Source organism: Sebastes fasciatus, chromosome 6, assembly GCF_043250625.1.
Source record: "Sebastes fasciatus isolate fSebFas1 chromosome 6, fSebFas1.pri, whole genome shotgun sequence".
Lineage (NCBI taxonomy): Eukaryota > Metazoa > Chordata > Actinopteri > Perciformes > Sebastidae > Sebastes > Sebastes fasciatus.
This window is the reverse complement of record NC_133800.1, coordinates 14,173,204-14,187,015: the sequence shown is the minus strand read 5'-3', so window position 1 is coordinate 14,187,015 and position 13,812 is coordinate 14,173,204. Positions and strand designations below refer to the sequence as shown.

At 39.8% G+C, this 13,812-nt stretch overlaps 1 protein-coding gene across 1 annotated transcript in view; it reads right to left on the bottom strand.

The window, feature by feature from the left end:
- The window catches only part of ntrk2a (neurotrophic tyrosine kinase, receptor, type 2a), a 102,160-nt gene that overhangs the window by 66,536 nt on the left and 21,812 nt on the right, over positions 1–13,812 (bottom strand). Inside the window, exons 10-11 of the mRNA XM_074637794.1 lie at positions 10,903–10,988; positions 10,505–10,604 (exon numbers count right to left, since the gene is read on the bottom strand). Coding sequence (XP_074493895.1) covers positions 10,505–10,604; positions 10,903–10,988 — 186 coding nt within the window. The remainder of the gene's footprint in view (positions 1–10,504; positions 10,605–10,902; positions 10,989–13,812) is intronic.

Below are 13,812 nucleotides of genomic sequence, written 5' to 3'. Positions count from 1 at the left end.
GGGTGCCAATACCAACATGTATTTATGTTAGCAGCATGGCTCTAGGGATGGTAATGTGGATCTGTCTGCACCACTTTGGTCCAGACCAAAATATCAACAACTATCAGATGGATTGCCAAATTTTATACAAACATTCATGATTCCAAGAAAACTAATACTACTGACTTTGCTCTGACCGTTTGTAAAGGTCAGGTTGACCAATACAAGACAGGAAATGATGTACGGCTGCACAATGAAGAGAAAGAGACAAACTGATGGTCACTATGATAATAATTAAACCATTAAGGCTTTTGATTATTCTCACTGTCTGATTTTGCACATGGGCGCTTTCTTTCACATCATCTAAAAAAAAAAAAAGGAAGCTAGTTAAGGACTAGTTCCATTTATTCAGAAAACAAGTTCTGCAGAAATGTGGCATTTCCAAAACAGCTGCCAAGTGTTTCCAGTTTTATAACCTGAAGCAACAACTGATGACAGTGCAGTGAATTTTTTACATTTTGTTCTTTGTTCTCTTGAAACATTTCTATGGTGTCTGTTAAATAGATTCATGAAATTTTGTACAAACATTCATGATTCCAAGACGATGAATACTACTGACTTTGGTGATCGCCTGACTTTTCCTCAAGCGCCACCAGCAGGTTGAAATCTTTGTTTTTATTGAAATATGTTGACAACTGTTAGATGGATTGCTGTGAAATTTGGTGATGATTTGCAAAAACTTTCTCTGACTTTAATAGCTCCATCTAAGATTCAAACTTTCTACATATCCAGTACTTTGGGTAATGACCAAATACCTGTAAAGCTAATGACATTCTTATCAGCCTCAGCCCTTTGTTTTTATTGCTAATATGCAAATATTGTTAAGCCGCTCACATGACTATAGATTCTTTGTATTGTTCTACATAATTTGTGTTTCCTGTTAAAATGTATATTTAAGATGTTTTTTTAAACTACAGTTACGGTGGGGCTGCTCGGTTGGAAACATCGATATGATGGTTAAATAGCTCACCAGTGATATCTGTTGGTTAAAACATGAATGCACTTTAGTAAAACCTCAGGTCTGAGATCAGTGTTCTTTACCTTGACGCTTTCAACTATCACAAGCTAACGTTACCTAGCAACCTTAGCTAGCTAGCCAAACTGTCAGTAACTGACACTTCCTTTGTAATATCAACAATGTTAGCCCAGACTTCGGTCGACGTAGCACAGCCGGCGAGCATCTTGTCCTCGGTTCAACCGAGCACCTCGTCATTGGTAACGCGTTAGAACAAGAACAGCTGAGTATTGGCAACGTAAATGTTACTTCAAGCAGAAGTAAACCAAATACCGAATGGACCGTCGACCTGAATATAGTGGATGACCATATAAAACAGTACACGGTAAGCGTAAACCTGTTTTAGGCTATTTTAATATTATCCACCATGTTTTGATTTTGGCCAGCAGCTGTTTATAACCAATTCCTTAAATGTCGTTCATAAGTATCTTTTGCAGAGTATGTCACAACCTCAGACAATGGGCAACGCGAGGGACTTCTCAAAGACCATTTATTGAAGTTACCTGTACAATTTACAGGCAAGATTGGCATGGCAGCTCGTACCAGAAGTAAGTAAAGTCACACTTTTTCAAATTTGTTGTAAATATAAGTCATTGATGGATATAAAAATCTTTATGAATCGACAAAGCTTGCTTTGTTTACGTATTCTATGGCTGTTAATCGATGATCTATTTGAACCAGTGACATAACATCAACATAACATAAAGTTGCCCACCACATAGATTATGAAGCTGTGCTGGATCTGGCCAAACTCCATGACTATGAACATTTCTCAAAACTTCAGGTACATTTTTAAAATGTATATTTATTTTGTGGTGTTGATATTAAATGTTGATAGTCCTATCATGGTATAATATTTTTTTAGATTGACAACAGGACCAATTGTTGGTCCCATTATATCATAGATGTCATGTCGGAGATCCTGGGCATGGTTGTTGAGCAACCAATTCTAGAAGCCATCTGCCTCTCTCAGGCCACTGGCCTTGAGGCAGATGAGTCCACCGATGTGTCACTGACCAAGCAGCTGGATCTTCAGGTACTTTCATTTTACACTGAATAATGTAAGTCTGACTTTGTGCTGAATATACTGTATGAAATATATGAATGTTTTGAATGTTTTAGGTAACTAGACAGAGAAGGACACCTTTTCTGTCAGTTCCTTGACATGGTGCCAGTAAGCGGTGGGAAGGCTGACACCATCACAGAGGACATCTATGAGGTTTTGGCAACCAAAGCGATACCAACGGCTCGTATATTTGGTTTGGGGAGCGACGGTACCGCTGTGATGACAGGTAAGAAGTGTTTGCTAGAATGGTTTTTAACCAAATACTGAGCTTAATGTACTCTGCATCTGTAAGGACACCAGAACGGCGTTGCCAAACAGCTGACAGACTCCTGGCCACAGCTGCAATTTGCTGCACACCGCCTTGCTCTGGTGTGCACGGATGCTGCAGACAACGTGCCCTTCATGAAAACATTCTGAGGGATCCTGCAAGACTTGCACATTTATAACATATAAAATTATATATACCATGATTTGGGCCCTTTTGAGTATGAACACATCTATTTCTTCTGAAATATTCTAAAGTCTCCGTCGCTCTGTGCTCCGAATTCATCTACACGTACAGTCTATGGTACAACACAACAGTCTATGGTGGTTTTATTCACAGTTGGGCCTCTGAACAAATACGTGTATGCTGTTATTAATATTAAAGTGCACACTTGCTTCCGAAAGCGGGAATCGCAAAGCTATGCTGAAGGCAGCTTCCGCTGTGCTCGGGGTGGACAACCTGAAAGTAACTTTAAGAAATCTAATCAATTTTAGATACTCTTCCACTGAGGTCACAACAATTTCAACTCTTTGGTGGAATCTGGCAGTTGTACTGGCAGCTCTTGCCAAGTAGGCAGAGAAGAAAGACCCTGTACCAATGGGTCTTTATACATACTGTGCCACGTACAGGTTTGTGGCTGCTATCCACTTCCAGGCAGATGTCTTTCAAAGCTATTCCAAAAGGAAGATGTACATTTTTTTGCTATTAAGGAACACGAAAGTTGACTTTGAATGACTAGCTAAACACCAATTTGTCTATGGAAAATCACCCTGTTCCTTTAATACGTTTCTTTAATATTTTAGGTGCCTGTCACAATTGAGATCATTTGACAAATCAAGGAGGCAAGGAATGAAGAGCCACTAGGGTCATTCCTCAGTGAGTTGGGAGATCTGGTGAAAAGTCTAAACATACAGGCAGAGGAGGAAAGAAGGCAACACCACAAGGGGGATGGAAACCAAGACCATTTTTGGACCCATTTTCGCACTCAGGTATTGAAATACTCATTGTTTCAAGTTACAAAGAGAGAGAGATGAATATTCTAGCTGCGTTCAATGTACTCAGCCCACGAGCTCTGGAGAGGGAGGAAGATGACTGCATTGAAAATTTAAAACTGCTTGCCAGAAAATTCCTTCCCGTGGATGAGGGGGCATTGCTCAAGGAATTGGCCAGTTTCAAGGTGCGTCTTGCCCAGGGTATTTTCAAAGCTCATTAAAATATTTGCTTCATCCTAGGAGAAGTCACAGTTGGAAGTGATGAAGGAGCTGGCCTCTGACTTTGATGAACTAAAGCTTGTCTATCCATATCTGGCTCAGCTCTTTGCCATCGCATTGACGATTACGGTGTCAAGTGTGATCTACGAAAGAAACTTCTCTGCCATGAACAGGGTAAACCATGCTGTGATTATTATGTTTTCCCCTGTCTGTTAAGGCCTTTACACACCGGGGGCATGATGAATAAATGTGAAAATGCGAAAGACTCGCCTACTCTTAATTTGCATCAAAACTAATCATTCCAGCAGCCATGCGAATTTGCGACAGTTGCAACCCTTTTTCAATAAAATGTTCGAAAATATTCGTACAGGCAGAAACCAAAAACAGAATCCTATAGATATGCATATAGCCTAAACTACTGTAAGCTATTTTAGTTTCCTTTTAGCGAAAGTGAATTTGCCTCTGGTAAACAGTTACACAGTTTATACTGTATGTCCAGGGCTTTTGTTATGAAAGGTAAGAACGTAAAGAGTGGATCTGGTCTGCGCTGCTTTGGTCAAGGTTAAAAGGATTAATAAAGTTTGCCTTCGTGGTTCAGACTACGGAGGCTCCATGTTGTTGTACACTATAGTGTACATATCGACTATGTCCTTTCCACTCAACGTGATTGGTTGATGCCTTTATCCACAGTGCTAAAGCTCTGAATAATCGACTTTATTCTGAAAAAAAAAAATACTTTTGACAAAAGCACTTGTGATAAAAACTACAGTTATATTGACATGCAAATTAATCGCACAAAGAAAAAAAAAACGCCTCCGGTGTCTAAAAGGCCTTTAGGCTGTTAGCAGTTTATGTAGGTATGTACTCTACCAAGTTACATTTTTGTTGGTCACTTTTAATTGGCAATGACTGCACTTATGTGATCATTCTTCAATACCTGTAGATCAAGACAGACTTCAGAAAAAGGCTGCAGGGGAAAAGCCTGACAGCTTGTATGCAGATCAAAATAACAGGACCCCCTGTGGCTGAGATGGACTAACAGACAGCCCTGGAAGTTTTCTTTGAACGACCCAGGAAAATGGCGAGTAGTGATCCAACATGCAGTCTGTGCCTCACAAAGTGAAGGCCCCATTTCATTAGTGAGCACTGATCTGAAAAGAGGCTGGATACTTTAATGCAACATGGTTACAATACTACTTTGCTTGCTTTCACCTACCCAGTCTGTTTTTGACTCCAGTGCTCATGAAGCTCATCTTTATCCTGTTCTACCCAACTGTCCCATTGAGATGATTCATCTATTGTAATCTATATATTGTATCTACATGCATCTCACTTCTGCTTTGTTTAGGAAGAAGAAGTTTACAGTTCAACAATACTGAGGAAGAGGATAAGTCACTGATTTATAACGACATGCCTTTCTATGCTGGAAACTTCACAGTATATGACCAAATCTATTTCTTCTGAAATATTCTAACGTCTCCGTCTGTGTGTCACTCTGTGCTCGGAATTCAGTTCACTTATCAGGCACCAGTGTCATTAATAACAAGGATTTTCTTAAAGTTACATATAGTACCTTTAAAGTTCTTATTTGCATAAATAAACTCAGTTTTTTGTCATTTTGGAGATGAATGCCTGTATGAATGTATGAATGTAAGGTAGTCCACCAATATTATGATTTGATTATTTGATTATGATTTAAATCAAGACATATTTGATCAAAGTATAAGCCTAAGAATCTGGCCAGATACTGATACAACAGTGGTGCCGACATATTTCGGTCAGTGCTCTAAAAGTATTGAGGTTCGATACTGTAATCTAAATACAGAATCATAGATTGCATTTTTTCCAGCCTCTTCAGTTTGTGGTTCAACTCATTCAGTTTTTGCTTCCTTTGCAAAAGTTTTGTGGGTGAGCAGCTCGCGTCAAAAAACCTCAAGAGCTGGAGGCAAAAGCTGCTTTTCTGCAGGGAGAGGAAGAAGAAAAGGAGGAGGGTGAGGAGGAGGAGGTGGTGGGTACGCTGAGCATGCTCGGTTGTGCCTCGGGCCCAGAATGAAGCTTTGCTGACCTTGAGGGTGTCATATCGATCGATCAGCAGTGAGGAGCTGTGTGTGCATGTGAGAGAGAGGGAGAGATGGAGGCGTGTAACTCCACCAAACAAGGAGAAAACTGAAACCAGCTCTAATGATGAATCATTGATAAGTGGACAAGGGAGGACTTTCTACTTCCATCTCTCTCTTACTCTCTGTTTTTGCTCTATCTCAGCTTTTAACATCTGCTTTTTAGCTCTCCGTCTTTTTTCTCCTCTATGCTTTCTTTCCGTCTTTTCCTCTCTCTCACTTCCTCGCTGACTTTTTCTCACTCTCTTGTCAAATGTCAATTTTAGCATTCGCTCTCTCTTCCTCTGCGTCTGTCTCTCACTTCCTCCACTTCACATTTACCGTTTCACTTTCAATCACTCCTTTTTCCCCCCGTCTTGACATTTCTATCTTGTTCCTGCATCAGAACTCAGGTTTATGTTGACGCTTCCCTCCCTACAGGTGCTTCGAGGGCATGAACACATATAGATGCTGCTAAAGTACGTCCTTCCCTCTCTGCCTGTCTGATCTGGTTTCTCTTCCACGAGTCTGCAGTCAGTTTGGGACGGTAGTTATGTGTAATTTTGTAGAACCTGTCAGGCTTCCAAAAGTCCTATTTGAGCCAGCCAAATCTCTCGGTTTTCATTTTATCATTTTTTGCAGCCTTCAACATTCACACAGCATTTGTACTCTTACAAAATAAGCTTAATTTCAATAAGACTTCCTGAATAAATATAACTTAAATAACATCTTTCACTCATCCATGCACTTCAGTGTAAGTAACAGCTGCTGGCACTTGAACTTCACAAGATTACCTTCCTTGTGAGCCAATTTGTGGCCAATGGGACTCATTCAGGATACAACTCCACATTTTGTTAGGTGAAATGTAGCCTTAGTGTGGTAATTTGGGCAAAGACTCAGGCGGTGTTGTTGCTTCCTCCTTCTGAATGGGGGGTTGTATTGATCAGATAGTTTTAGCCTAATGTGTGAGCAAGTTGGACTTTAAACGATACTGATGTCCCACCCACTATAAAGTACGAGAGGGATTTCTGTTTTCTCTCAGGTTTAAATCCAAATACTATAATACCCTTTAACTTTTAAGCAGCTAATCAATTGTGTGGTGTCTCTTATTGGCTGTGGTGCTTTGTACATGGATTCAAGCAACATGTCTATCCAGAAACGATGCCCTGCTACTCCAGATAACACAAACCTCACTGTTCTCAGTGATTTTTTTATTCAAAAGTACCCACTACAAATAGTTCACAGCGGGAGGCTTGTCCAGAGTAACTGGGACATTCAGTAGTTTCTGGAAAAGACATTATAGTTAGGTTTTTGAAATGTAAGATTTGTCAATGCTGTGGAAAGCACAAATGAAATTTGCCATTTTAACACAATTTTGAACCTCTAGAAAATGATGATGTAGAACTTAAAGCTGCAATAATCAATATTTTTAGGGCTGTCAATCGATTCAAATATTTAATCACAATTAATCACATGCTTGTTCATGATTAATCGCAAATGAATCACACAATATTTATCTGTTCAAAATGTACTGTAAAGGAAGATTTGTCAAGTATTTTATATTATCAACATGGGAGTGGATAAATATGCTTGCTTTATGCAAATGTATGTATATATATAGAGTATATTCTTGGAATTCAATTAACAACACAAAACAATGACAAATATTGTCCAGAAACCCTCACAGGTACTGCATTTAGCATAAAATGCTCAAATCACAACATCGCAAACTGCAGCCCAACAGACAACAACAGCTTTCAGTGTGTCAGTGTACTGACTTGACTATGACTTGTCCAAAACTGCATGTGATTATCATAAAGTGGAGAGCGTTAACTTTGACAGCCCTAATGTTTTTATATGAACAATTGATGAAATGACTGCATTTGGCCCTCAGATTTTTACCATCTTTTCACTCATTGTTTTGGTTTTATGGTCCGCAAGAGACAGATATTTCCCTCAGGAGTTGGTGGAGACCAAAAACAGAGCTAAAAGATAGTGAATATTGGACTTCATCAGGTAGCCACATACGTGACTCACAATGAATGCTAATGTTAGTCTGTGTCTACTGGATTTATAAATAGGCACAGTTTGCTAATATGTTTGCCATGACTTTATAAGATGGTAATGTCAGAGTTGTGTTTACAGCTTGTTGTGCTGTCCCCAAGTAGCCAAAAAATTTCCAATATTTCAGGTTTAACACGTCACTCTCAACACTATCACAACCCACATCTTCCATGTGCCAACAGAAGAAAACACACAACTATATGCAGTACAGTATATAAAATATCCATCCTGTGAGATTATGAGAAGCAACCTGTACCAAAAGTTGCCCATGTGTTATTGATGAGAGAGGAGCAGAATAATGCAGTCAATATAAATAATGTAAAGCAGCCACAGCTTTTTACTCGACTGCCAGATCGAGATGGGCAGCGATTCGTCCGAAGTCAGTGAGGCGAGTTGTGCTTTTCTCATGCACACCTGTTCAATATGGTACAAGACCTGACACGCAGTCTTCACACTTTCTGATCACAAGTTCATCATCGTCATCAGCACTGACTGTTCATGTGGGGGTGTGCGTATAAATTCGTCTGCGAGCACGTGTTTATGATTTGGAAAACCATATTGCCATGACAAAATGTTGTTTGTTTTTCATGAGCACTGGTAGTGTGCTGACATCTGCAGTTATATATATATTATTCTGTTGTTAAAGTTTGGTCAGCGGTCCAGTATATGAAACAAGCAGAGGTTTCAAACAATGTGGGCACAACTGTTGCTGTGGATTACTCACAGCTCTCCAACTCTGCATCTGACTCTGATGTTCATACTGACACCACTCTCTCTCTCTCTCTCTCTCTCTCTCTCTCTCTCTCTCTCTCTCTCTCTACACACGCTCAATGTCAACATGCTACAGGGCACATACATCTGGATATATGTGGAACATGAGGACAGGACCGCATGGGGAGAGGAAGTCGACAGTGGAAAGAGAGAAGGATGAAGACTCGAGGGGAGCAATCAGAAGGGCAAAACAGTAAGGTGACCTAACATCCTACACACAAATGGAAGCGCACACACGTGCAAAAATGCTTAGACGTACAAGAAAACACACACAAATACTGATATATAGGGGATGCTAAGAGGCATGAGAGAGATCATTTCCTTCAGAGAAAACTCATTCACCTCTCCTGGAGAAAGAAGAAACCGCACACGGGACCATAAATACAAACACACACACACACATACTAGCTGCTTCATCTGTCTTGCAGCTCTCCTCTCTGGGACGCCATAAATCAATCAATGCCAAAATACTGCACTTCAACAGTGCAACCGAGAGTCACACAAACACAGGTACAGTCATTTGGTAGCCCACATTTATTTCGTCTGTCTCTACATTTGCATTCCCCTTTTGGTTTTTGTAATTTGAATGTCAAATGTGGACTTTCACTGCATCAAATGCTAATGGTTCAAGCGGCGTCAAAAAGTTATTTATTCCTAAAACAGCTTTCTTTAAACAGCACAAAATGACTTGAATTCATGGGTTGCTTATCACAAATGCATTATGGTTTTCCAACCAAACTGAACTAAACTAAAGTCAACTGAATGGAAGGCACAGAAAACAGTTCCTACACCAAGTTGATGTATTTTGGGATTTTCACAAAGCTATATCTACTCAACTTGAATCACTTTTACAGCAAAAAATGAGCCACTGGAAATAAAAGATGAGCGTCTGTCTGCTGACAGTTCAGCTGCACATTGAGCACATTTGAAAAACAGCATTGCCATCGTTATGTATGTAGGAAAGGAAGGACTGACGGAGGTGTTGTTCAGCGGTTAGTTCACAAAGGGAGGGGGCTTCAACAATTACTACCACAGCAGTTTAACATGACAAAGACAGCAGGAGCTCAGTTTAGTCGACATGCGTGTTAATCACCCGGTGAACAGCAGCTGATTCTACCTGAATTGGATGGATTCATGGACACATTATGGTCTGCATATTAAATGAGATCGATTGTGCGACCACAAACAATAATTTTAGAGTCCCAAGTAGGGATGTCACGATAACAGAAATTTAGTAGTCGATACCAATACCTATCCCATCTTGGACTTCAGCCCCAGATTATCTACTTTTGAGTTGAAATAACCACTGTAAGGAAAACGTGCAATATAACAAAGCATGATTATACTCTGGTCCATTTTGGAGGTAATTGGTGTGAAAAGTACTGAGACGCTAAGTCAAGTGATTGTTTCATAAAAACAAGGTTGGATAAGAGATTTGGGAAAAACAGAAACCAGAGTCAGATTACGGGAAATGTTATTGTAGGATGTTTACACTCCTTACACAAGCGAATACGTGTGTGACCAAGACCTTTGCACTCTGCCACAGCTTGTGAATGTCTTTTCCAGCTTGTTACTCTGTGTGTGTGTGTGCGCGTGTGTGCCAGTCCACATGTCCTGGAAAATTTCAATGTTCTGGACAAGTTTGGAAATTTCAGTCAAATATGATCTGTTTATTGAGCTTAAAGGTACAGTGTGTAGTGTGCAGTTTTGTGGTTGCAGATTGCAACCAACTGAGTACCCCTCCGCTCACTCCCTTTCACTTAATTTTTGATTTTGGTGTTTTGGCGAAAATCATTTGAAATGTGTTCTTAATGTATCCATGAAGCCATCCATGTTACACTTCAATAACCCACATCTTTGATCTAGACATTCACAAACAACAAATCACCATCATTATATCATTGGATTAATTCTGTATTGTTTATCCTGCCCCACAATATGGAAATCTCCAATGCAGATGCAAGTCAGGAGTCTTACCTTTGATGCCAAACTTGGAGTTGCCGCCAAATTTGAGAATAACCAACATTAGAAGGAAACCAGTGAAGGCGACAGCAGCAATTCCCACCACCACGTACACCTGCACAATGAGAAAACATAGTTATAAATCTCCTGTACTGAAGAGACACGCACACACAATACACACCACACCAGGAGGTATAGACCACAGGCAGATTTTCTAAAGTACTGCTGTGTCTTTGTATCGTGGTGGGTTCATTCAATTACTTCTAACAAGAAAAAATAGATCCAGCTCAGGTGTTTCTAGACAGGCAACACAAATAAACAAAAAAAAAAACAGGCACAAACAGTCAACAACTGACAACTGAGGCAATCAGCAAAGAAATAGAGACAGAGGACAAAAGAAATACGTGACTTACAGCAACTCTGTCTTCAGGAGGGTCTACGGGGGGACCTGGGCCGTCTGTTGATGGAGAGAAAGAGAGGAATAAATAAAGAGGAGTCACTCAATTTGTGGCTGAGTGAAGGACAGTGTGCTATGTAATAGTAACAAAGTGTCTTGAGTAAATATAATTTATTGGTCATCTGCTTCTGTTAACATTGAACAGCTTGTTTAGTGCGTTGGTGAATTTAGTTCAAGGTGGTTAGTATTTTGCACTTTGCACAGCAATTGCCCAATCATAGCTTCGGAGCTGTCTGTAACTAAACACGGCAGGCATGTCAAGCTTTGGATTTCTCCACATGTTGAAGCGTTGTGCACGAGTTTACTAGAACTAGTTTACTATCTACAGTAACCTAGAGACGGCATTTTCAACTAACTTAAGGAGCTAGCGTTAGATAAATTGTAAGAAAAAAAATGCTAGAAATGAGAAGCCTGCTTTTGTCTGTCTCTGTCTGAAATATAAGGATCCATTTGTTTTTAAATTGTTTGTGATTGGGAGTGAGCAAATAAAAGGTGTGGCAGTACCTGTGTTATCTGCCGGAGGGAGGAGATGTTGGAGGAATAGCAAGAGAGAGAAGAGACAACAGAGACAAATGAGGTCCCAAACATATCAACTTACTTCAATTGTAAATTATTTGACATGCACTTCACAAATAATGTTGTCGGTCATGCCTGTTTCCTGAACTTGTTTTAAAAACATATTCATTACACAAACACAATACACAAACCAACAAACAACATATATACATGCACAACATAACACACACAGGCAGATAGCCGCCCACACAGAGCCTGCTTCTGCCCAAGGTTTACGACCCGTTAAAGGGGAGTTTTTTTCTTGCCACTGTCGCCCTAGTGCTTGCTCATGGGGGATTTCATGTTGGGTCTGTAAGTTATAGAGTGCGGTCTAGGCCTGCTCTGTATGAAAAGTGTCTTAGGGATGTCACAATATCAGAAATTTAGTAGTCGAGACCAATACCAGTGAAATTCCAATTCAATACCACGGTAGTTTTGCACGGTATACCGATACCAGAGAGGTATCGCAATACCCTGCCGTTAAAAACGATACGTGACATCTGGTTCTTGTGAAATCCATAGGTGCTATTTAAAAATACATTGAATTTAACTGAATTGAACATCATAAAAAATAATAACAACATCAGGGCCACAGTGTGGGAAAAAGACATAATAACAACAACTCTAATCCCTAGCTGCAAGGATGTGTAGGTATGTAACGCACATTCAGCAACTTGAGAGAAAAAAGAGAAAGAGAAAGATTTCTAAAATGTCATTTGTGTTAATTGATGAGGATGAAAAAGATGAATTTGAAGTAATGAATATTGATTTCACTCACCATAATAGTACGGTTCCTTATCTGTTCCTAGACAAAAAAGAAACAAATCACATTTGATTAAATATTCACTTTGATAAAATATTTCATGGACGGTATCCGCACACTAGATTCAAGCTGGGCTATATTTTATAATATGACATATTACATGTTGACAATGCCATTTGCCTGATATACCCAGGGGGGTAGAAATGTTGCCTCGGTGCTTTATCCCAATGTGTGTTTTTTTTTTACCTTTATTGATACTGTTAGCCTACACACAACCACTTTTATGCATCTTCATACAATTATTTAATGCCCATGTATATCTCACGTCATCTGTGTATAATTGAATATGCAAAAATCGGTCACATTCTGTGTTCAATCAAATAATAATAATAACAGCTCCTTCAAATCTGGTGACTACCCATAATTGCACCTTGCCAGAATGGCATCCCTTCTTGTCAAAAAACTAGTCTGCTGTCATATTCAAGCTGTGAGACAGCATCAATAAGAGGATGATGCTTTGAAAGGGGGAGTCTTCTTCAGACAATAGTCAAAAGCACTCCCCATTTACTAAACAGAAATGTGTGACTGACTCTGTAACAAGTTCACAGTCGTGTCATAAAGAATGAGGAGCAAATCTACAAAGAGAGAGAGAGAGAAGATAAGAATAGCAAGAAAGACCTGGAATACTAACTGTAACTTTGAAAATTATTTAGTTTTCATCATTTTCAAGGGTTGCAAGCAAAAAGAAGACTGTACTGTATGTACTCCAGGCTAAGAAACTTTTGCAAGTTACATCAATATATCGGTTAAAAAAAAAACATTATGTCAGATTGTTGTTGTTTTATTCCGACTAATGGAACCAATTAATTGTTTGGTCTAAAATATGTAAGAAAATGGTTCCCACCAAAATGTCCTGAAGACCAAGGCACATTTTCAAATTGCCTGTATTGTAGGCTTGCCGCGGTAGTCGTGTTACCAGTGTTACACGGTGGTTGGGCACACATCGATTACATTACGTGCCCACCGCCCCCACCGTCATTTTGTTTTGTTTTTAAATAGAAATAAATCCCATTTAGTTCATTTTGGCGTATCAGCGGCGTGTTATCAATACATAGTCAGACGACGGACTCTACAGACTGAAAGTGAAAGTGTCTGCTCCGTACGGTGGCGGAGGATTTGGTGTCAAAGTCAAAAGCAAAAGCGCCTATTTGGCAATACTTCAGGTTTAAACCCAATGCTATAAAGGAAACCATAACGTTAATTAGGCAATCGCCGTGCAGAGAACGGAGCAGTCACAGTCCGTGTGCGCGGTGCAGTGGCTCCAGGTGGAAACATGCAGCGAAAGCTGGACCGGAGAGACTAAACACACAGCCATCCGACGGTAAAGATCAAAGTCAGCGTTCTACAGATATTGAGCGCCGTCTTTTCTTGTAAAATGTCCGGTGTAATTGGTAACACCGGTGTTGTCACAAGTTTATTAACCGGTGGGAAAATTTCCTCAATCCCAACAATCCAAAATCAAACAATATTCACTTTAAAATCATATAA